This window comes from Acipenser ruthenus, chromosome 18, assembly GCF_902713425.1.
Source record: "Acipenser ruthenus chromosome 18, fAciRut3.2 maternal haplotype, whole genome shotgun sequence".
Taxonomy (NCBI): domain Eukaryota; kingdom Metazoa; phylum Chordata; class Actinopteri; order Acipenseriformes; family Acipenseridae; genus Acipenser; species Acipenser ruthenus.
The window spans coordinates 30,760,856-30,783,520 of record NC_081206.1 but is presented as its reverse complement, the minus strand read 5'-3'; the positions used below and the strand labels follow the sequence as shown (position 1 = coordinate 30,783,520).

Genomic DNA, 22,665 nt, shown 5'->3' with positions numbered 1-22,665 from the left:
TACAGCTAGAACGTTCTTGTTCAATAAGACATCACTTGCCCAACTGTCTCTTTTACCTGTCTTCCCAGCTTCTGTTGGCATGTTTTCCCAGTTTCCATACTGGCACACAGGAGACTGAATTGAAACGCACAGGAGTCCAGCCAAACTAAACCGATTCCAAAGTGGGGCTTACCACTGCTGTAGTCTTCTCTGAGGAATCGGTGGCACATCCAAGTGAAATGGATGTTAATGGGTATCTTTGCCAGTTTGTTGATAATCCACACAAACCTTGGATTAGAAATGAAAAGAATCGTTCTCACATGCCTCAGCTGAAAGCAGGTCCCCTGTAAAGCCACGAAGCTCCTGAAATGTGAATCCTGGAGATAGCATCTCGTCATTGCGGGCAGTACTGTTCTTTTGTATATGGGATGGCTGCAACAAGCCTAGGCACATGGTCTATCAGAGGTGTGTGTGTGTGTGTGTGTGTGTTACTCCCACATACCCCCAGAACATAGCTGTGCTGTTTGAGCTGACAGATACACTTGATAGGAAACTGAGGACTGTTCACACTTAAACAAACAAACACTGCAGCTACATATGCCAGAACCACATTGTATCATCTTCTCAATGTATTTGATGCATACATACAGCTTAATAGATTTTATTTTAAGAGAATACAAAAAACAATATAATTATTATATAACAATAATAATAATAATAATATGTTTAACTGCATACATGTACATTAACCCAATGTGCAACAAAAGAAAGAGGTTCCAAATGGTTTCCTTTAAATAAAGACGACTTGGCTAATACAAGCTTGCAAAATTATTAAATGAAAATGCTCAATGTACAGTAAACTATCAGAGGCAGGATCACACAGAAATGCTGCAACAAGTCCCTTGGAGTGATGGCTGATTGACTCTAGGATTGATGGGAAGTATTTTGTCGTCTGTTTGTTCAGGACTCCTTTTTCCTTCACTCCAGGGATTGAAAAGCTGCAATGATGGCCGACATTTTATTCTCGTTTTTTAAAACTAAATCTAGTCTATAAAAAGTTCGAAAGGTAAAAAGGTCTGACTATAAAACTAGTGCAAACATTTTGGTTAACTCTTTATCTTAACAACATAATTCACAATGAAGCAATTCTTTGATAATAATTCAAACTATTTTTACTGACAAAATACTTAAGGCAGAGAGTTTCAAGCTGCTAGGGTTAACCTGTTTTCATTAAAATAACAAAAATAATAACAAATAACCCAACGTGTACATACAGTATGCAACAGGGCTTCTGTGCTCACTCCCACCACCCCCATTGGTTCCCCTCAAACTTGTATTCAGGTTTCTAACATGTTGTTTAACCCTGATGAGCCACTGTCTCTCTATTTCTGGATGTGTTTAACCCCTTGGAATTGAGCGGTTGTTCAAATGGTTTCTTATTAAAATGAATCTGAGACTGGCTCATGAGGAAACCTGAATTTGGATGACCAGATCCAGCCCGGCAGTGCATTTTAAACCCCACGTGTCCCTTGTACCTTAAAGGGTTAATCAGAACTCTTCTTCCTTCACTCCCATTATTTCTTGGGTTTCTCCAGGATGTTGAGGAATTTCCCTCTGGTCATTTCTCTGGCTAATATAGAAGAAGAAGAAGAAGAAGAAGAAGAAGAAGAAGAAGAAGAAGAAGAAGAAGAAGAAGAAGAAGAAGAAGAAGAAGAAGAAGAAGAAGAAGAAGAAGAAGAAGAAGAAGAAGAAGAAGAAGAAGAAGAAGAAGAAGAAGAAGAAGAAGAAGAAGAAGAAGAAGAAGAAGAAGAAGAAGAAGAAGAAGAAGAAGAAGAAGAAATTATAAAAGGAAAAAAAAAACCATTTCTAAATACTTCAAACAAACCAAAACAAAAGTTATTAATAAAATGCTTAGATAAAAAGATCATCTTAAAAAAAGAAAGCAGCTGAAAATCACCTTCCAAACCAGCTGCGGCCACATTTCATTCTTTGAGGTTTTAGGTCTTGTTATCTTCCCCTGCTCTCAATCACAAGACTACCCAAACCGCATGGCTAACCTGCTACACTCAGCCTACTGGCTTCATGCTACAGCATGCTTGTGCGTAGGTACACTACATATATCTTCTACTAAATAAAAGATGATACATACAACTACCTCCACCATACACATCCCCGGAGAGGGAGAGCTCATTACCGTAGTTAAAGATTTGTTTGAAATAGGTCCTGAGCATTGATATTTGTTACCAGAAACCCGTTATATCCCTATGCAAGCATGGGAAAGTAAAAGCTTGCTGGAGAGAATGTGTCTGGGGCACGGAGGTGTGTTATAGGATGTGTCTGGGGCACGGAGGTCCTGTGTTATAGGATGTGTCTGGGGCACGGAGGTCCTGTGTTATAGGATGTCTGCACAGCTGTTACTGTCTTGGTATTACTGCACATATCATCTGCTGATTTTCCATAAGCAATTTGCTACGTAAAAAAGCCCAGGCAAATGTAAACTGGATACCCTTTTAGAGAAGAGAGATTAAAAACGATAATTATACTACATGCAAAAATCCACATTAATGAATGTAATCTGGAGCTCAGTGTTTCTGTGTCACTGGTGCATTAACAGCTCTTAATGGGAATCCCGTGTAGATGGATTAGTCCATCCAGGCTGTGAGCAATTCGCCAGGATCAGGCTCTTAGAATTTCGTTTTCAGCTGTGTGAATTATTTGATTTTCACATCTAAGTAATTAGTATTTTTTACACCCTCTCCTGTATACAGCTTGCGTCACTGTTCAATCACACAGATGTGAGATACACGATATTAAATGTACAAAAAAAGAAATAAAAACAGACTAAATATGGTGGTACAGCACCAGTTTCAATTTTATAATCAATAAATATTATTATATCCCCGTCGGACACAATTATTATTATTTTTTTATTACATTTTTAAAACTTTTAAAAAGAGTTTGTGTTAACTCTGTGGAGTTTAAGAAGTTTCCCTGCCAACACTTTGAAGAAAACATTATAAAATATAGCCACAGACAGGAACGCTAACATGGTACAATCATGTACTCAGTGACTGAAGGGGATATGCAGAACATACTCGTCAATAACAGACTCTACACAAAGTTGAATCATTTAATGGACTGGCCATTTGAAGTTGAGATTCAGAGGTGTGGGAGCAGTGTTTTAGCAGTGAAGTTTAGATAAGGTGCTCCAAGGTTTTTGCAAAAAAACAAAGCAACATTATTAAAACCAAGTCCTGTAGTACTTGCACCAATCAAACAAATGTGTAACACTCAAAACTATTGAAAAAAACTCAAGCCCATTATTATTATTATTATTATTATTATTATTATTATTATTATTATTATTAATAATAATATTTTTTTAATGTACATGGAAACTGAACAGTAACAAATGACAGTACTGACTGAATAATTATTTTTGTTGTTCTGGTTTATATTGTGTAGTAAAAATTTTGGCATTCAGAATAGAACTTTCAAAAGTCACAGCCACTATAATTAATACTCAGCCTGCAGTGAAATATTTATTCCATATTCAACCACACTAGTTCATTAATTGAATTGTTTCCCTTTGGAATTACATACCACAGATGAATTATTAATATTTGGGGAATTAACTGATTATTCACCAGTAATGAATTGTAGTTACTGAGTCCATACATATTCAAATACCGTACTACTTGTTACAGCTTAACATGGCTTGACTGTAGAATTAATATCCCCTCCTCTCCCTTAAAAATGTTTAGCAATGCAAACTGCATATTTAATTTGCAAGACATCAGTCAGGGAGGGCATTTATACAAACATCTGTTCATTTTTGACTTACAAAACAACATCACACACGGCACGCTCATACCAAATTGACAGAGCACATGTTGACCTGCCTGGTGGTGGCAGGGCTGTGTGTGTGTGCGTGTGTGCATGTGTGTGTGTGCGTGCGTGCGTGCGTGCGTGCATGCGTGTGTGTGTGTGTGTGTGTGTATGCCTGTGTGTGTGCGTGCGTGCGTGTGCAGAGTTCTCAGGCATATGATTCTTGCAAGCCTTGGTCAAGGCTCTGACAGACCTCAGTGCCCACCTTCCTTTTTAGCCCAGTTGTTACCAATACAGGACAAAGTAGCAAAACTGTGGTGCACATTAGGTACAGCCATGTTTTGAGGCTGCTGGTTTTCAGCCCCCTAACCCACTGAGTAAATATGACTGTTGCAATTTATATTAGATACAGTGTGTCTCACAAATAAAATAAAGTGATCTAAAATACAGCATTGATAACTGCCCTTTTTTCACATAAAGAGCTGGTATATAAAATAAATTCACCTTTTTAAAACTTGGAGAAATGCTATTTACTTATACTTTTATAGGCTATACTTTAAAAAAAAATGTATGTGGTCTCTCCCCTTGATATTATTATTATTATTTATTTTTTTATTTTTTTTAAGAACACCTGATCCATATTCTTACATTCTGCTGTACAGCACATCTTGCAGTCAAACATTCAGCAACAAATCAGCATACTGATCCAAAACACTGTTATGTAGTACATCCCTGCTCCTCCATTGATAAGAAGCACAGTCCAGCTCCTCCACTGATAAGAAGCACAGTCCAGCTCCTGCACTGATAAGAAGCACAGTCCAGCTCCTGCACTGTTAAGAAGCACAGTCCAGCTCCTGCACTGTTAAGAAGCACAGTCCAGCTCCTGCACTGTTAAGAAGCACAGTCCAGCTCCTGCTCTGTCCTGAATGTGTAAGAATGCAAGTACGGTTTATAGATCAAGTCTTTAGAATCTGTACTATTTTGGCAGAACGTTATGCCTCGACATATGTGTCACTTATTTGAATGTCCATTACATTGCAAATACTAACATTTCAGGTTAGCTCCCTGGTAGTTTTATACATTAGTTAGTAGAGATACAGATTTCTTTATCACACCACCAAACTCTGTGATATTGATATGATAGGTAAAATAGTCAATGGTTTACAAAAGAAAAAAGGTTAATTTGCAATTTCTTTACCGTGGAAGATAATTAAAACCATTTACGCTGATATTACCCGATTAAGCTTTCTAGAAACTTTAGCAGTGAATATGTGTTCCTGAACACAGGTCTGTGAAAGGGTTACCCGTCTACTCCTCTGAAGCTAATGAAAAAGCACACTGGATTGTAATTTAGATGAGGCGAGCTGCTCTGAATAATAATGTAGGAAAAGCTCTGTGGCTGTTTCACCTTGAGGTGTCCATCATCAGGTTAAACATGATGCTAATTGGATTCAGATTGATTAATTTCTCTCACTGCTGTCTATTCGAATAACGTTTAACAAAATAATCACAGCGCCCAACACTGAAGCCTTTCCTTAAAAGGAATAAAACCATCAGAAATCAAGAGCTATGAAATAAATTAGGATGACCCGTAATTACTGCCGCGGTGATATCGTTTTCATATTAGAAGAAATTACAGGAGGAGAGAGGAGAGATCTTTTCCAACTTGATTTACTTTTTAAAGTGCTCATTACGATGAGGTGGGGGACGGAGGGCTTGATCTTTCTGATGATTTCTTCAGGCTTGCTTAGCATTCACTAACAGGGCACTTGCCTTGTAGTTTACAATGGTGAATCTGCACTTTAGTTTTTCGGTTTACAATGCTCCCCCCGTACTGTGCGTTTGCTTTGTTTTACCACTGTTTACCAGGTTTTTTTTAATGCTTTAATATACTTCAGTGATTTAGCTTCCTTGCCTGTGTTTAACAGTCCTTTTAAGGCTGAATACCAGTAATCCAGATCTTGAGACGTTTTCAGGAGCGCTCTCTTAACGGAGAGCTGCTCTCCAGATCAGCTGGTCAGGAGGAGGGAACTAAATGGTAGAGCAACAAACCCTGATTTATGGATTTCCCAAACTGATGAATTCAGTGAACAGCAATTTTTGCAGGGATGCTCAAATGAACCTGATAAACTTGAGCACTGGTAGATGATGCTTTCACCAGAATCTAAACAGAACCTGCTGGCCCCAAGGCAATCGTTCAACCTACAGTCCTGACCATCAACACCCAGCCTAAACTAATTCTTAAACCAAGATTTGACTCGCTTGTATTTATCAATGTTTATTAAATAACCCACACGCTTCTTTAGAGAATTTTGTAATTTTTTTTTTACAGCTGTTCTTGCAGTCACGATTCCTCTGTAGCCGAGCCCGACACAATGAAGAAGTGAAGCCTGCTGTCTCCCGCGAGACTTCCAGCGATTGCTCTTCTGCTCCGGTCATTCATTCGTTTTCAGTTCATCCCAAGTTTCCTCCTTGCATGAAAACTGTGATAAGAAGGTCTACAGGATAACCTGCGGTCTTGTTCTCCACACACACACACACACACAAAGACACACGCCAAGCACACTCCCAGCCTCAAGATCAATACCGATTAATGGAAAGTGACCTTTCTAATCAACTAAACAAATCTCCAATTACAAATTCTGTACTTCGTTAATCAGCAACTTTTTAAGGTTGCTATTTACACTGAATGAATGACAGTTGTTTTGTTTTTTATAAACTCTTGTCTGTCTTCAGCAAAGAACACGTTTTAATATCTAATAGTTTAATAAAGATTATTATCCCAATTCATTTTCAACTGGCACACCTTTTCCTGATTTCAAACTTTGTAACTGAATGCTGCTAGCCACGTATCCTTTAGGTTAGTAAAACAACATGCCGGAAGTGTACAGCATCAACTGGTGAGCAATACCAGTGCTTCAGGCTGGCTAAAAAAAACAACTGCTGTGCTTAAGGGATTACTGTGCTGTGATTATGACTTGAATTTAAAGGCTGCTTTTCAATAATCTCCCTGTAGAAATGGGAGCATGACAGCTCTTGATGATGCAGTGCTTTAGACAGCAATCCAATTTAAAATGGTAGCGGCCATTCACAGGGTCTCCAAATAACACGAGGCACTTCTTATTGTATCTCTTTTGCCCTTAATAATTACAATAGGAATAAAAATAATATCCCTAAAACCACGCTGGGTCTGGTAATCAGCCTGAGCGGTTATCAAAATCAACTGGTTGTTTGGCCAGAAGTAACAGGAGTGGAATTAAGATGGCTCCTCTTGGCTCCTCAGTCAGATGACCACCTAGGTTAACTAGTGTCCTTTTTCCTCCACTCTGCCCTAATACAGTTTCATTAAGCCACAAACAGACTGTAATCCTACCCCTTTGCTCCTCTTAAACTGCCACACTGAGCCATTACAGAGTGTAATCTTTATTTAATGGATTTATCATCCATCCTCGCTGCCATGATTCCCTGGGGCCTCGGAGAGCGAAGAGGAGATGACAAGTCCTCCCCACACCCCCCCACCCCAACCCCCAACCCCCAACCCGACGCTCATGTTTGTGTTCAAAATTCAATTACCCACTTATTGATACTTCACAGGCATATTTAAGATGCGGACACGAGGCATGATTTCCCAGGGGGGCTCTGGGCTCCTCTTTATATCCATGCCCATCTCCCCACCCCATTCCTCCCAAGCCCCGCACACTCACTCCCTCACACACACACACTGGGCCCAATTCCTAAGGCGTCCCTATTAATAGGAAATCAGTCGCAATTCATTCATTAAAATACCCAGAAAGGTTTTCTTTCGCTCCCGTGATTAGCTGAAAAAAAAACAAAAAAAAAAACCCTATGAATTCTTAATTTATTTATGTAAATTACGTGTCATTTCGAATCTGCTCATGATGGAACAGCCAAGACAGAAGGTGCAGTGTGCTAAACTTTCTCTGCATGTACTGGACTAGTCTTGCTGCTAGACTCCAGGAGGGATTAATGGCTAATGAAGTTTCTGTTTGTTTTTAATTAATTTCCATTCCCTTAAGACTGTGGATGGCACACTGTTCATTTTATTGAGTTCAACATAATCTGTCGGTAGTCAGTTACCAAACCCTTATGGGCAATATTTTATTTGAACTGTTTTAACACACAGAATAGGCACACATGTAGCTGTACAGTTATGGCCAATTGCATCACCCTCTAAAATTAACTAATTTTGCTTCATAAAGTCGAATGAAACCTGCTGAATAATGTTACGTTAACATACTGAATTACATACCACTTTATAGTTTTCCATATACTTATATAGTTTTACAAAAAACCTGACAACCTGACATTTCAAAATCTAACATGAAATATTTTACTGCTATTATATATAAATAAAAAAAAAAAAACAGTAGGAACTTCCGAAAAGGTTTCACAGTAATGGAGAAGAGCACATGAGAGAAAATCTTCTCCCGAACATGCAGGCAGAGAGACCACTAAATAGTAAGGCAAAGGAAGACAAGCGTTTTTAAAAGCAGATCGCAGAACGCAACCCCGAAAATGAGATGGGAAGCTTGTTTTGGCAGAATTTCCAACGTTCTGATGCTGTCATTCTGGCAGACATTTTGAGCAGAAGAGTTCTAGTGGCACCTATTTATCTCAAACGCAGCGCGTACTTCACTTTGAACCTGTCAACGGCACCACTTCATAACCGTTACTCTGTCTTAGTGGCACACTGATGGATAGGTAAGACATTCCCAGGATAGGGCAAAAATGCAATCATATTCAGTAATACACTTCTTTTAATAAGGCAGAAATTGATCTTCTCAGAATCTCTTGAAATGGTCTCAGAAAATGGGACCCCATTAAGAATTGTCACATTTGCCCTTCAGAGTTGTCTACGGGTACAAAGCATAGCTTAGGCCACACTCTCTTCACAGTATGTGGTGCAGTTGGTGGCAAGAAATAGTTAGGCTCCGAATTAACACTTTAAATTGTTTGTGCTGCTAAAAAAAAAAAAAAATAATAATAATAATAATTTAACTGGGAAACTCATTCAGACTGGTTGTTTATCCTTTCAATAAAAAGTGAGAAATGGATCAAATCTTTGCAATGGACTGACTTGTCAGGGTGCTACTGTAGATTGGGCTACTGTGGTTTCCTTGACAAATTCCCAGTTATCTTCAGAATCATAGAATTAAATCACCTGGAAAATGAAAGGACGGCATTGTGTAATTGTTTAGGTGAGAGCTGATGTTCCCGATGAGAGCTGACCAGTTCTGAAGGAAAGGCGAGCCTGGTGCCTTTCACCCGAATAATGAGGACAGGACAGTTCTCTCAGAGGAAAGCCAATGTGAGAGCATGCTGGCTAAATTAAATAAAAGAACATCCCACTATTCACAGCAGCTTTAACGGCTTATAAAAAGAAAACAGATTTACTAACGTTTGAATACAGAGAGAGTGGTATGGAGGACCAAGAGCCACGGCTTTTTAATGTTTTATAACTCCCAGAGAGAACGCACATACCGGCAGATTTCTTTAGAAACAAAAAGGATAATCTCTTTGGTCTTGCAAAACTTCAGACACCATCCACTATTGCTTATTAATGGTAAAGATGCATGAATAAGGGATACACAGTATGAATTGGGTTTTTTTGAGTAAAGAGAGAACAAGAGAGACACGGTTTACATATGACTGTCAGTCTTGGCAATGCCTATGACAAAAAAAACAACAAATAAACAGCTATTTTGTGAATACAACATGCACAGCTGCCAGAGATGTCTAAGTTCTCTATCACATGTCCAGTAATGAGAGCCGTACAGTAATGCAAATATTACATTTGGACATGCACTTGTTTATGGGATTTGAAATAAGAGCGTTTTTAATGATAGGCTTGAATCTGGCATTTCACAATTGATTGCACCAGCTCACAACTGCACTATTCCAACTGTCTTGCCTGGATCTCAGCGTGGGCACATTTAAAACTGAGCAATAAGAGGTGACGATTAAAAAAAGCAGCAAAGACAAAAACAAATCCTGAAGGAAACAGTTAACAAACACCCAACAAGTGTTTAAAGTACCAAAGCCCCAAAGCGCCAGAGTCTTCCCAAAGGAACGATCTCAATTCAATTACCATCAATAACATTAGTTATCAGTCTTGTTTCGTATCCCCCCTGGGAAGCAGGCTCTGATGGCAATACTTAGTGTTCCGTGGTAAAGCTATTCATTAGGCAAGAAGCGAGCAGCTGGGACTGCCACGTGCTCCCTTTCAAGGAGCCGGACCCACTGGGAATTAGGGGATGGATATCATTTCCAGAAGCTGGTCAGTGCCTCCGTTGCAGAGGCAGCTGTGGGGCTCCCCAGGAGACAGGGCTCTCATGACACTCCAGTGTGAACTTGAACGCGTCACCTTTCACTAATTATCTTGAATAAATGATGGATTTGGAGTGATGGTTCAACAGAACCCATACATCTACAATACACCACCAGCTAGTCCAGACACAATATTACACGTATATAAGCCTATAGCGTTGTAATTACTTATTGTATTAAAATGGTTATTCACTTAGAACGCACAAAGAAATGTATTTTGTCGTGTTTCAGAGACAGAGATCTTAATACACCCTTCACAATTGATGGAGAAAGAAAAAAAACGTTATTTTTGTACTATTCAAAGCATGCGTGTGTCACAGTAAAACATGGAGACAATCGCCTAAGAAATGCAGAACCCAGTGCCAACAGAAACATGCTCACTGCCTCATCCATGACTCCATGCAATAGTACAGACCCATATCCCCACTGCTGTTGTAATGCAAGGCTGCAGTCATTTTACTACACCCCAGCATGTTATATAAATGATTGGTGCACCAAGTCATTAGTGACTTGGAGAACTTTTTTAATAAGCCGTGCGTTTATCTGGATAATAAATCTCAACTCCACCCAGCTCCGCTTTCCTGTCTAATTTAAAGGTTGTAAAAAAGGAAGCCATAATGAAAAAGTGTCCAAGATTTACAGGGTTTGCAGAGACACACAAGAAGCAGCAGATTAAACCACAGCGCTCGGAAACCTACATTAAAAACACACTATTAAAAAATACAGTATTGAAGACCTAATTATAATTTTGACATTAAACCATTTAAAATCGCATCTCTAAGTTAGTCACCTGGTCAAGATTGTGAGAACATCAGCATCATTTGGCATACAAGTTTAGTAATGACATTTCTTTCCACTTCATAATAAAACGAGACATTGACAAAGACATCTCCTCATAACATTGGTCTAATTTGAATTACAATGACCTGAACAGCAACATTCTTGGTCCGGATTACTGCTCAAAGCTGGGAGGAAACAATTGCTTTGATGAACACAGTTAACACATTATCTGCGGTCAATTCTTTGAATTGTCGCCAAGTATGATGTGTGTGTGTGTGTGTGTGTGTGTGTGTGTGTGTGTGGTACTTCAGGCAGTTCAATAAACCTACATTTCATGGGCAGTACCTTTTGACACCTCTGTGTTCTACAGGTCAATATTAAAACTGTAACTGTGTGCACCAGACACCAATGGTTTAATTTTCTTCTGAATTAAGGCTCATCTGTAGTGCCACCTATTCCCCAAGCTCCTCTTTTAGCATTCCTTATAAAAAAAACAACCTCCTTCAATGTACTAAATAAATAGTTTAGCAATGCAAGCACTACAACAAGGCATTCATCTTGCTACATGTTATTTATGCCAGATTTCAAGAATATTTTGCTCAGCTAATAGAGAAGCAAATTACAGCTGCACATGCGTAACCTTGCACAGTAACACTGTGACACAATGTAAATTTGAATCGTCTTGGTCCAGCTGCTGTCGTTTTACTGTATAATATCTGTCGGGGATTCCACCGGTGCAAATCACAATACAAATAAGATGGAAAAATCATTTTACAATGATCACTAATGTTACTTACTTTAGCAGGTTAGTTTCATTTACAAATATTAAGCAGTAAAAATAAATAAGTTTAGTTGAATCTACAGTAACTTTATATACAGTACATCATATTTACAGCCTTCTGAATCCTGTTGCATTCAGATTCTCCTTGGGTATATAGCTGTTCACTGTTTTTGAATTATCTGTACATATGTACACACACACACATATATATATATATATATTAGACACACACTCTCAAGGCTGGTGAATTATGAGAAAGATATTACAGCTCCCACTTAATATTTGTTAATGACTATATGCCACATGTCATAAGGATTAAATAAATAAATAAATAAATAAACATTTTAAATGCACTAATACATAAGTAACCATCTTGTTCTTAACAAATAAAACAATTTAGACCATTAATGATGATAATCCATTCTATGGATTATACAGATTGGGAAGCTGACACATTAATATAGCCTTATTTTTGAGCTTGCATTGTTGAGATTTACAAAATACTACATCAGAAATGTATTTAAACAAAACAAAAAAGAAAACTAGAATGACTCTGTTAAAGATGAACTCCATTTGCTGCAAACCACCAGGTGAGATTGTAACTCGGAGAGCAGTTACTCAGCTCACTTTTGATATAGACAGTACAGAGAGTTCCAGACACAGTTAACATAAGCCTACAGAAGGCTGCAGAAAGGAAGCAATTAAAATGGAAAGTATTGTTAAGTGAAATATACTGGCACCAGTATGCATAAATCTAAATGATTAGTATGTGACAAACGCAGTGCCGATACTAGAAATTAGATTTATATGGAGTGATAATGTTGAGAAAAGAGTACCTTATCCGGTTTCTACTGTTTCTTTATTGAATGCATTCATAAACTGAGGCTGCTATTTGAAAAGTAGGGCAATCTCCCTTCTGGCTCAGGCTGCTGTGAAAGCATACAAAACCAACACACTGCAAGCAGAGCTCTGAATAATGAACACAGCTGACTGAGCAGGAAAAGCTGGACAGCACCACCCAGTGGTGAGCAAAAGCTCTGTCATCATACGGTAGTATGATGGGCAATACGTTGGATAGATTATCTGGCCTCAGTGAACAACCGTTTGAAATGAACAAATCAGGACCATTAGGGGCTTGATACGAGATAAAGCAGGAGTTTAAAAAGGACACTTACACTCTTCCAGCCCAAGCTGATAAGCCAGATTCTGGAGTCCTTTCACCTTCTCCATCAGATTTGCAGTTGTCAGACTCCCCAATTCTGCAAACAGACCACTGAATCAGTCAGCCCCCCCTTGTGGATAATGCCATTTTCACAATAAAAAGAGAGAAATGAGAATATCTCTGTACAATATATCCAGTGATTGAGATAGGTCTAGTAGCAGGACATACTGTAAAACATTAGTAATGTTGTTTTATATGAAGAACCTAGAAATACCAACATGCAAGGATATCAGAGCATTTTTTGAGCAACCTTTTATACCATATGGTCACAATACTCAATAATAAATGCTGTTTTCAGGCAACATTTTAATTTGAACATCTTACCAACGGCGTCAGAAACCATGTAACATAAAAGATCATATAAATAAACAATACAACAGAACATTTAACAGTAAAGGGTTAAGGTCCCAAGGCGGCTGGTTGTTTGACCCTGTCAAGTCTCTAATCGACTCTACTTTCTAAATCTTACTGCATTGTTACACACCAGGTCAAGAAACAATTGCTCTAGTGTGTTGGGTTGAAAAGCCACTGCAAACATATATATTTTTTTTTTTTATCCCAGGGCAAAAACAGCTTACTGTACCAGCCACCGAAAAGTGTTGCATCTCAATGTACTTAATTTGTACACGTGCTGGACTTCCTTTGAAACCAGAAATGAAGGCAAAATAAATTAATGTTGTGTTGATGTTAAATGGCAGAAAAAAACTACTACACCTTTTAACATTTCAATGTCATCGTTCTCCAGTTCTGCCATCCATTTGGGAGGGGAATTGGTAATGGGCTAAAAGACAAAGCAGAATCAGGGTTTACCAAGTAGAATGTGTAATACAGTACAATTACTAATGCAAGAATTTCTTTCTTTTAAATATATAAAGAAAGCATTAAACCAAAAGTGAAATAGCCAATAGATATACAAGGCAATGTTTTGTGTTTCTAAATTGCTGACAACTGCAACGCTGAAAGTAATCAAAACATACATATTTTAGTTTAGGTTAGAGAAACTGATACAACTAATGGACATAAAAAATTTAAGTGTACATATATATATATACTCACACTTTTAAAAGAGGCTGCAAATTCTGCTACTCCCGGCACTGTAATAAATTAAACAACATGTAACTGAAAACTAAACGCTGTTCAGAAATGATGAGCCAAAGTGTTGGCTGACTGTTGTCATAACTAATTGCATTGTTCAAGTCTGCGTGTCAGGGGAGTACTCCGCTTAATGCTTTACACATTGTACGCGATTGAGAGTCAAACAGTCAGTGAGCAAGGTATCACCTTGGTATGTTTAGAAACAGCAAAGAACCCTGCACTCAGATTCTTGATTGAAATCACAGTAGAGATTTTAAAAAAAAATTATTGAGTTTTAAGCAATTGTTACAGGGTGTATACCATCTAGTGGTCAAGTTCTGCAATGACGTGCTATTTGGAAATACAAAGTATTTAGGAGAATTGAAAACACTGAATTCCTTATTGGAATGTAAACAACATTCCCAAGTCTTTGAGCGACTTATTGTTGGAATATTAATTTGGCGTTTGCATCATTATTTCAACAAATGTATTAAACATATTTCATTTGGAAAGTCATGGTGTAAATTAACATGTGTATGTACTGCATGTTTGCTTAATTAAAACATACCGTTTTTAAAAAAAAGAAACAAAACCAAAACGAGAACTTACATTGTTCTGGCCACAGATCTGGAGATGCACGATCTAACTTTTCAAAACTCAGCAGAGAAGTTTCAAAATCTTCACCTGGGAAAATGAAATGCATAACAGACAGTCGCAATGGATGTTCTTGGAAAAAAAAACCGCTTTGATTAACTGTCTTCGTTATAAAAGAACCACACTTCATGAAAATGTTTTACAGTAACGTGATCTATGTTTTATTGCCATCCAAACTGCTGGGAGTCACAAACGATTATTCAATACAAAACACAGGCAAGTCTGATTGATTTCCCGAATTCCATTGAATGCCGGTACAAACGTTTTGGCAATTGTTCAATTTTGCATATTACCACATTGTATTTTATTATCGTAACACGGGTATTCCTTTACATTTAAAAAAATGCAATAAACTATTTTGGCTTTGATTAGTTGTGTAACTGCAAAAGCGTTAAAAAAAACCCCCAAACACTGTCAATTTTGAAATTAAAATTTACCTCCACTGGGAGACGCCATCTTAACAACAATACCACGTGATCAACGGACTTCCTGTTGTCAATGAGAAAAACACATATTAGAAGAGTTCTAGTATTTTATTAATTTCATTTACAACATCTTAATGGCGCGGTAAAACCAGAATCGACTTTTTGTAAAAACAAAGATCAATCAATAAATCATAAGGGCTCGGTACAGTTCATGTTCGTTCCAAGATTGATTTTGAGAGTAACCAATCAAAAACCGAAAATAAAAGTTGACCGCAGATCGATAGACCAATAGGAATTCGATGAGTAGGCGGTGCCTGCTCTTCATTTGCATCCCTGAAAAGTCGGGCTTGACCATGAATCAATGGACGCCGATGTTACTATCCTATCACAGCTGTCGTTTGGTGGGAGTTTTCTTTTCTGGCGAATGAATGGCGGGTAGGAGGATGTTATTTTCTCGTTCCTCCCAGCTGGTCTGAAAGAGCCTTCTGCAGTTGAACTTTCAAAGGGGGAGGTCGGGAGGGTTAGGTAATACCGAAGGAAAAAGACATTCAAAATTATCCATTTCACCATGGCAACCTCAATCATGAGGTGTGTTTGGAAGAATATGGTAAGGCAACCTTTTCATGTACTCGTACCGCGTGTACCGTTTGTGGAGAAAGACATGTCGTACGTCCATTTGCGATTCTCTTTGTACTTATGATCTTGTAGAGTGCCAAATAAACCTTGCGCACTTGTCTAGACGCTACTGGTAATGTATGCTATTAACACACACATTTTATATGAGTTATGTAATAGTGACATTCTTCCCCCATATAATTAAAACGCGTTCCTATATACGAGTTACAATGTCAAAAAATACAACTCAGTAATATCGTAATGATGCTTCACTAGCTAGCCTTTGTCTGTGTCATTAACCATGTTTTATAATATTACCTCAGTTAAGAGCAATACTGCATATTATTTTTGCCCATATATTTGATTTAGTAGCCATGGGTCAGGTTGAGTTTGGTAGCTAGTAAGTAGTAAGCAATACGGTGGCAGAAGGCGAAGAAGTCTTAATATAGTTCTGTGTACAGCATGTCTCTTCCACAAAACTGGGTATGTTTACTGGCACTAGGGCAGCTGATTCCGCTGCTGCCAGTAGCTGCACAAAACACATTCTTAATGAAACCACCCATTGCACTTTCTCTAAACATAAAGTCAATACAACATAAAACAAAAACAAAAAACCGTGTAGTAGCTTTTCTAGTGGTTCAAACCGCTCCGATCTAGATCATCTAGTCGCCCTACCTGCTCATCTTTCTGAATCTGTTCCAACACCCATGCAGCTGCTGCTCATATTTTTTCACATCCCCCTCCAGGTTCTTGCCATGGTAAAGGATAGCGTGCAACCTGACTTTTAATGCTGTTGGAATTTGAACTGGGACCTAGGATCTCTGGGAGTGATTGCAAATCCAATCTTGCTGTGTGAGACTGCTGCTTTGGTTTTGTGTACTTTTCAAAACTAAGATCACGTTTTGGATAATGCTGCCAGGGTACACATGTTGTATTTCAAAGCTGACCCCGACATTGTTTTAGAGGTCATAAACTGAACGCTGTAGAAGTTCCAGTGTTGCCAGTCTTTTGGTATGGGACATGCATAATGAGCTCTGGTAGCATGACTGTTAATCTTCTGCACCATTGCAAACTTCATTGTGCACAGCAACCCGTTCAGTGCTGGGGCTGAACCCTGTGTTTATTGAGCGGGTTTTCTTGGTTTCAGGTACCTGTACAAGTGGGACGGATGTGCTACTCCTCCTCAGTGGTGAGTTCATACATGTTATTATCCTATACTCAAGGAAGATGGTCATATTTAACTGAGAAAAGTTAATTCATCTAAATCATCAGTCTTCTTCATTTTATTCATTGATTTATTTTTTGTTCTAGCTATCTCAAACTGATTTCTAGAAATACCGAACCAGCCTGTTAGTGTTACTGTAAAATGTTTGAGAGTTTAATTCTCTACAATTTGCCTCTCTCTCTCTCGCACAGCCTACAACCAAGCTGTTTATTGATGGAAAGTTTGTTGAATCCAAGAGCTCAGAGTGGATTGACATCCACAACCCGGTAAGTAGTGATTTACACCCCCTACATGTAGTTTGCTGGGCTTGTACAGTACTGCAGGTTGTAACTTCGACAAGTTTACTTTGCACTACTGTAGCAAGGCTCCAGATGTTTTCTGATATCACATGTATGTAATATTTTGTTACTGTAGTTTATTATGTATGCAAGAAACACAGTTCTGGTCATTTCTCTTGTTTATAAGTAATTAATCTGCCAGTATTAATATTCGCTTGTTACAAGCATGCCTTTCGACAGGGAGGCTTTTCTTTGTTTATCCTAGTGCAGCTCTTTGAGTAAAAGCTTTCAGTAAAATAAATTAATTAAAATAAACATCAGTCGATGCAATCAGCAAATCTTTCCAGTCTACACCATGGTTTAGAAGTTACCAAGCTAGTGCATTCCAGTGTATAGATTGAAACACTGTGCAAAGTTGCTTCACTATCTCTTTGTAGTTTTGTTTGGTATATTAAGTTTTATATTGATAAAGTTTTTTTTTTTTTGCTATCTAATATATGTGTGTCTTTGTATTTTTCCAAAGGCCACCAATGAAGTTATCGGGCGTGTTCCAAAGGCCACCCAGGAGGAGATGCTGGCCGCCGTGCAGTCCTGTAAAACAGCCTTCCAGAGCTGGTCTGGGACCTCCATCCTGAGCCGGCAGCAGGTCTTCCTCCGATACCAGCAGCTGATCAAGGACAACCTGGTAAGAGCTCCTCCTTTTCATGTTTATGACAACCGCAACTCATTTTCTATTCAGGTCTAGGAACAAAAAGAGCTCTTCTCAGACTGCTCATGCAGACTAGGAAAAATAACTGCACTGAACACAGCAGGGTAAGCTCCTATGTCATTTTTGTACGACTGCTTTCTGTATAATATGCTTGAATGTTTTAATTGGGTATTGTAAGGTTTACTTTTTTTTGTAAAGTTAAACAAGTGATCTGTTTTTTGATTGTATCCTGGACATTAATATGAATTTTCATTTGCAGAAAGAAATAGCCAAGATAATCACCCGGGAGCAGGGGAAGACCCTGGCAGATGCAGAAGGAGACGTGTTCCGAGGACTGCGTAAGTCTGCTTACTGGGGAGAGGGGCGTGCTCCGGGTTCATGAAAAAATGAATGGCTTAAAAAAAAAAAAAAGTAATGCAACATAAAAACATAAGAGTCTTCAAGATGCCTTTCCTGACACTCTCCCTGCTATTCCCTTCTCTGCAGTTCAGAATGAGAGTTTCCAACCGGTAATACTGAAAGCAATTCACTGTCTGTAGTCTCAGACTGGTTTTACCCTGATTTCAGTTTTCAGCTGTGTTGTGCAAACAGCGTGACTGCAGATCCAGTGTAGCAGTGTCTAAAGATCAAGAGCCAGCGCAAAGCGAGTTGAGTCTGCCTAGGTGTTAAATAAATAAGGAGCTTGTGTTTAAATCAAACACAGCTGCAGGAACGCACTTCAATCTAGACTTTAGAGAACGGGGTACTCTTGGTCTTGACTGGAAGTTAGTTCCATAAATAGAGTAGGGTAGGTAACCAGTGAAGACCCTAAACTTCCAAACGGTTTTTAAGCTGCATTTAGGAATCTTTAGCAGATAAGCATGGGCTGGAAGAATAGTGAGTCAGCAAGTTCTTGAGATAAGAAGGCCCTGTACCATGAAGACCATTAATAATGTATTACAAAAGATTAAAAGCTTAATCCTTACACGCTTTATGCAATATAGATTTGTGGCGTTTCCCTACAGCCAGAGTTAGACAATAAAGACCCTCTGACACGCAAGTCCTGTTTTCAGAGGTGACCTGCAGTCAAACTGGACTTTGAAACAAGGATATTATGTCAGTCCACTGCTCCAAGTTAACCATTAGACTTCACTGGCAAGGTGCGATTACATAGGGAGCAAAATCTGCAGCAAAGTCTTCATGCTGGACCAGAGTCCCCCCTTTGAAGTATTAGCATACAGAAGCCTTTACAACAGAGCGCCTACTTCCAGCCCTGTCAAAGTGTCTGTTAGTTATGCCATCTTGCCAGTCATGACAAGCTGACATATATCGGGGATTTCCTTTGCGTAACAAATGAGCCATGTTAGGGACACCCGTTTACACAGCAGTGTACAATATAATGGATATCGGGTGTTTTTGTCTTTTTGTGCAGCCCTTAAATACCTTCTTGATTTTCCCTTCAGAGGTGGTCGAGCACACCTGCAGCATTACGTCTCTAATGCTGGGGGAGACTCTGCCCTCCATCACCAAGGACATGGACTCCTACACCTACCGGCTCCCCCTGGGGGTGTGTGCCGGCATCGCACCCTTCAACTTCCCAGCCATGATCCCGCTCTGGATGTACCCGATGGGCTTGGTGTGTGGAAACACCTACCTGATGAAGCCCTCGGAGCGAGTGCCTGGGGCCACCATGCTGCTCGCCAAGCTGCTGCAGGACTCGGGCGCCCCCGATGGCACTCTGAACATTATTCACGGGCAACATGATGGTAAGGGCAACTCCGTTTATTTTGGAAATAAGCATGGGAAAAAATCCCATTGCATAGCAGTTTGATCCAGTCCTAGTTTTGGTTACTGTGAGTTTAATAGAACACACCTGAGCTTGTTACCTATACACTGTGGCTTATCAAGCTCATAGTAAAACCTGGTATGGGTGAAACTGTTACGCAATAGAAGTCTTATTTCCATCCCTGATTTATTTATTGGAATTTTAATTGATTACTAATGTTATCTTTTTACCCTTAGCTGTGAATTTTATCTGTGATCATCCTGCTATCAAGGCCATCAGCTTTGTGGGATCAAACCAGGCTGGGGAGTACATCTACGAGAGAGGGTCCAAGAATGGCAAGAGGGTGCAGTCCAACATGGTACAGTGAAGCCTAGTTTATTCCAATGACAACGATTGTAGCTTCATTTGCAAATCTCACATGATAAAGGCTCAGATGTATTTTTTGTGTGATTGGTAGCAGCGATTTACTAAAAGAACATTTATTACAGGCCCTTCAGCGTTTAACGACTTCATGATGTCAGTTTCACCTGGGGTAAAATGGCCTCCCAGGTCTAGAGTTGCCCTTGTCTGGATTACATAATGCTTGCTTGCTGGCTCAGTTTACCCCTTTCAAAAGCCACGCTGTTTCAGGTTTTGGTCAGCAGATGGCACCAAACAGTAGAAAATTAGATTAGTGTTGACATTTACATGAGGGACTACATGGCTGGTGTACCACTCCCTAACCGCCTGCGCTGTTCCCTGGCTGTTTCACATCAAGTTGTGAAGCAGATTCTTGTCAAATGGCAAAACAGTTGTCTGTGTTTTTCAGGGAGCCAAGAACCACGGAGTAGTGATGCCCGATGCTAACAAGGAGAACACGCTGAACCAGCTTGTGGGGGCAGCATTCGGAGCTGCAGGCCAGCGCTGCATGGCCCTCTCCACAGCAATCCTAGTGGGGGAGGCAAAGAAGTGGCTGCCAGAGCTGGTGGACAAGTCCAAAAAACTCAAAGTCAATGCAGGTAGGCGCTTGGGTAGAAAATGAGGGCTTGTCTGGAGACCTTGTGTTGGGTACTGAGTTTCAGTTACATTCGACAGGAGAGACCATACATGTCCATTTAGGAATGGGCAGATATTCTTAACTTACCACCGTATTGTAAACAGGCCTAGGAAAGAGTACTCCACTGCAGACTGGTCTTCGTGCAATTCCTACTTCTACGGACTGCTATTATAGCAAAGGCAATAAATGGGGTCTACAGTATATTTTATTGGTTTACAGTATATACCACTTTTTTATTTCTCGGTATAAGTTTTAATTCTTTGGTTTTATCAACGTACACAGTTTATTAGAGCAGAGATGGCATTGAAAGGTTTGCAGTCAGTTTCGTCCTTGGCAGAGTTCTGGTTCTGGTATTGACCCTTGACCCCTCGAATCTCCCAGGTGACCAGCCAGGGGCAGATGTCGGTCCCCTGATCTCCCCGCAGGCCAGAAACCGTGTGACCGAGCTCATCCAGAGCGGAGTGGACGAGGGCGCATCCCTGCTCCTGGACGGCAGGAGCGTGCAGGTGAAGGGCTATGAAAGTGGCAACTTTGTGGGACCCACCATTCTGGCTAACGTCAAGGTAAGGAAGGACAGGTACAGGAATTGATGCAGAAGACTGAAGTGTCCTGAAATTATCTGTGCTATGAACACATTGTTCCTTCCTTTCGTGGTTTAGAATCTCTTCTTTAATTATACTATTTTCACCTGTCATAATAATAATCATTTGTGTTTCATGCTCACCATAAGTATAAAAGCTACCGAGCACAATCTAAACGCACTGCCTGGTTTCTGTTCCCTTCCCTGCAGCCTCACATGAAGTGCTACACTGAGGAGATCTTTGGGCCGGTGCTGGTAGTTCTAGAGGCAGACAGTCTTGACGAAGCCATCGACATAGTGAACAATAACCGCTATGGCAATGGAACAGCCATCTTCACCACCAATGGAGCTACAGCACGCAAGTACACACATGGAGTCGACGTTGGGCAGGTAAGGGGCTGCGTTATAACTAGAAAAGGAAGTGGTGACAGTTTTAACAGCAGAGATGAGAAATAAAAGTAAAACAGCTTAACTGATTTGCATTGAGATTATCATGGGTATGCTGAAGTGCCCCCCCCCCCCCCCCAGTTTATCAGATGTTTTCTTTGTTTTAGATTGGTGTCAATGTACCTATTCCCGTCCCTCTGCCCATGTTCTCTTTCACTGGCTCTCGAGACTCGTTCAGAGGAGATACCAACTTCTATGGGAAACAGGTAAGTGGAATTGACCAGGTTCATGGCTGAATAGCAAACAAGGCAAGTGTGATCCAACAAAAAGTTCGTGAGAATGACCAGATGTTGCTGATTTCCTATCGGTTTCTTCTCCACCTTAAAATGAATACCTCTGCTTCTTTCATTAAAATTGCACAACTGTTAACATGAAAACCACAACATGGTGCAATAAATAAATAAATACATGTTAATCTGGGCTTTTAAACTGTAAAGGGTCAGATCAAAGGCAGTTTTTGGAACCTTTGTCTACTAAATCAATTCAATTCCTAGCTTAATTCAGTTTACTTACTTCATTTGAACAGTTCACTGGAGTTTGCTCATTTTAAGTGCTAGTGCTGGTACAGTTTTGAGTGTGTGTTTTGTGTTTTTTCCCCAACCCCTAGGGAATTCAGTTTTACACCCAGATCAAGACTGTCACATCCCAGTGGAAGGAGGAAGATTCCACTTTGGGAAGCCCTGCTGTTGTTATGCCCACCATGGGACGCTAAGCACAGCTGCTACGAGAGGATCCCCCTGCCAGACAGACACAAACACGCATAATACGGCCATAGAATCGCTGGAGGAAGAAAATCGCAAGAAAACAAAACAAATGAGCCTTAATGTCGAGATTGTATCAAGAGGTGATCATGATTGTTTAGGGGTTTGATCCATCCGTGTAAAGTTCAGTGTTCAATGTAACATCTGGGCCTGTTTCA

The 22,665-nt window shown here is 39.7% G+C and overlaps 2 protein-coding genes across 3 annotated transcripts; one reads left to right on the top strand and one right to left on the bottom strand.

Moving 5' to 3' along the window:
• Positions 1 to 624: 624 nt before the first annotated feature.
• On the bottom strand, positions 625 to 16,485 carry LOC117421222 (protein lin-52 homolog). 2 transcript variants are annotated; one of them, XM_034927691.2, is made up of 8 exons: positions 16,382 to 16,485; positions 15,104 to 15,155; positions 14,622 to 14,696; positions 13,995 to 14,032; positions 13,653 to 13,719; positions 12,892 to 12,975; positions 1,515 to 1,609; positions 625 to 977 (listed from the first exon to the last, which is right to left on the bottom strand). In XM_034927691.2, exons 2-7 carry the CDS (start codon positions 15,120 to 15,122, stop codon positions 1,554 to 1,556), a joined length of 339 nt encoding a protein of 112 aa, XP_034783582.1. In that variant the 5' UTR covers positions 15,123 to 15,155; positions 16,382 to 16,485; the 3' UTR covers positions 625 to 977; positions 1,515 to 1,553. The 2 variants fall into 2 exon arrangements, with proteins under 2 accessions (XP_034783582.1, XP_058847973.1); XM_058991990.1 differs by lacking the exons at positions 15,104 to 15,155; positions 16,382 to 16,485 and having other exon boundaries at positions 14,622 to 15,084.
• LOC117421202 (methylmalonate-semialdehyde dehydrogenase [acylating], mitochondrial) lies at positions 15,450 to 22,591 on the top strand. Its single transcript, XM_034035298.3, has 12 exons — positions 15,450 to 15,698; positions 16,854 to 16,895; positions 17,123 to 17,197; positions 17,733 to 17,894; positions 18,178 to 18,256; positions 19,361 to 19,663; positions 19,920 to 20,041; positions 20,492 to 20,681; positions 21,101 to 21,282; positions 21,510 to 21,689; positions 21,854 to 21,952; positions 22,354 to 22,591. Exons 1-12 carry the CDS (start codon positions 15,660 to 15,662, stop codon positions 22,456 to 22,458), a joined length of 1,578 nt encoding a protein of 525 aa, XP_033891189.3. The 5' UTR covers positions 15,450 to 15,659; the 3' UTR covers positions 22,459 to 22,591.
• The last annotated feature ends 74 nt before the right edge of the window (positions 22,592 to 22,665 follow it).

What these genes read in the sequence shown, in the direction of transcription:
- LOC117421222 (XM_058991990.1), bottom strand. Translation starts at nt 14,796, where the DNA reads ATGAAGTGTGGTTCTTTTATAACGAAGACAGTTAATCAAAGCGGTTTT. An exon ending in AGATCTGTGGCCAGAACAAT is followed by an intron (nt 14,033 to 14,621) that starts GTAAGTTCTCGT and finishes AATTTATTACAG; the next exon opens with TGCCGGGAGTAGCAGAATTT. An exon ending in TCAGCTTGGGCTGGAAGAGT is followed by an intron (nt 1,610 to 12,891) that starts GTAAGTGTCCTT and finishes CTTCTATATTAG; the next exon opens with CCAGAGAAATGACCAGAGGG.
- LOC117421202 (XM_034035298.3), top strand. Translation starts at nt 15,660, where the DNA reads ATGGCAACCTCAATCATGAGGTGTGTTTGGAAGAATATG. An exon ending in GGATTGACATCCACAACCCG is followed by an intron (nt 17,198 to 17,732) that starts GTAAGTAGTGAT and finishes ATTTTTCCAAAG; the next exon opens with GCCACCAATGAAGTTATCGG. An exon ending in ATGGAGTCGACGTTGGGCAG is followed by an intron (nt 21,690 to 21,853) that starts GTAAGGGGCTGC and finishes TCTTTGTTTTAG; the next exon opens with ATTGGTGTCAATGTACCTAT.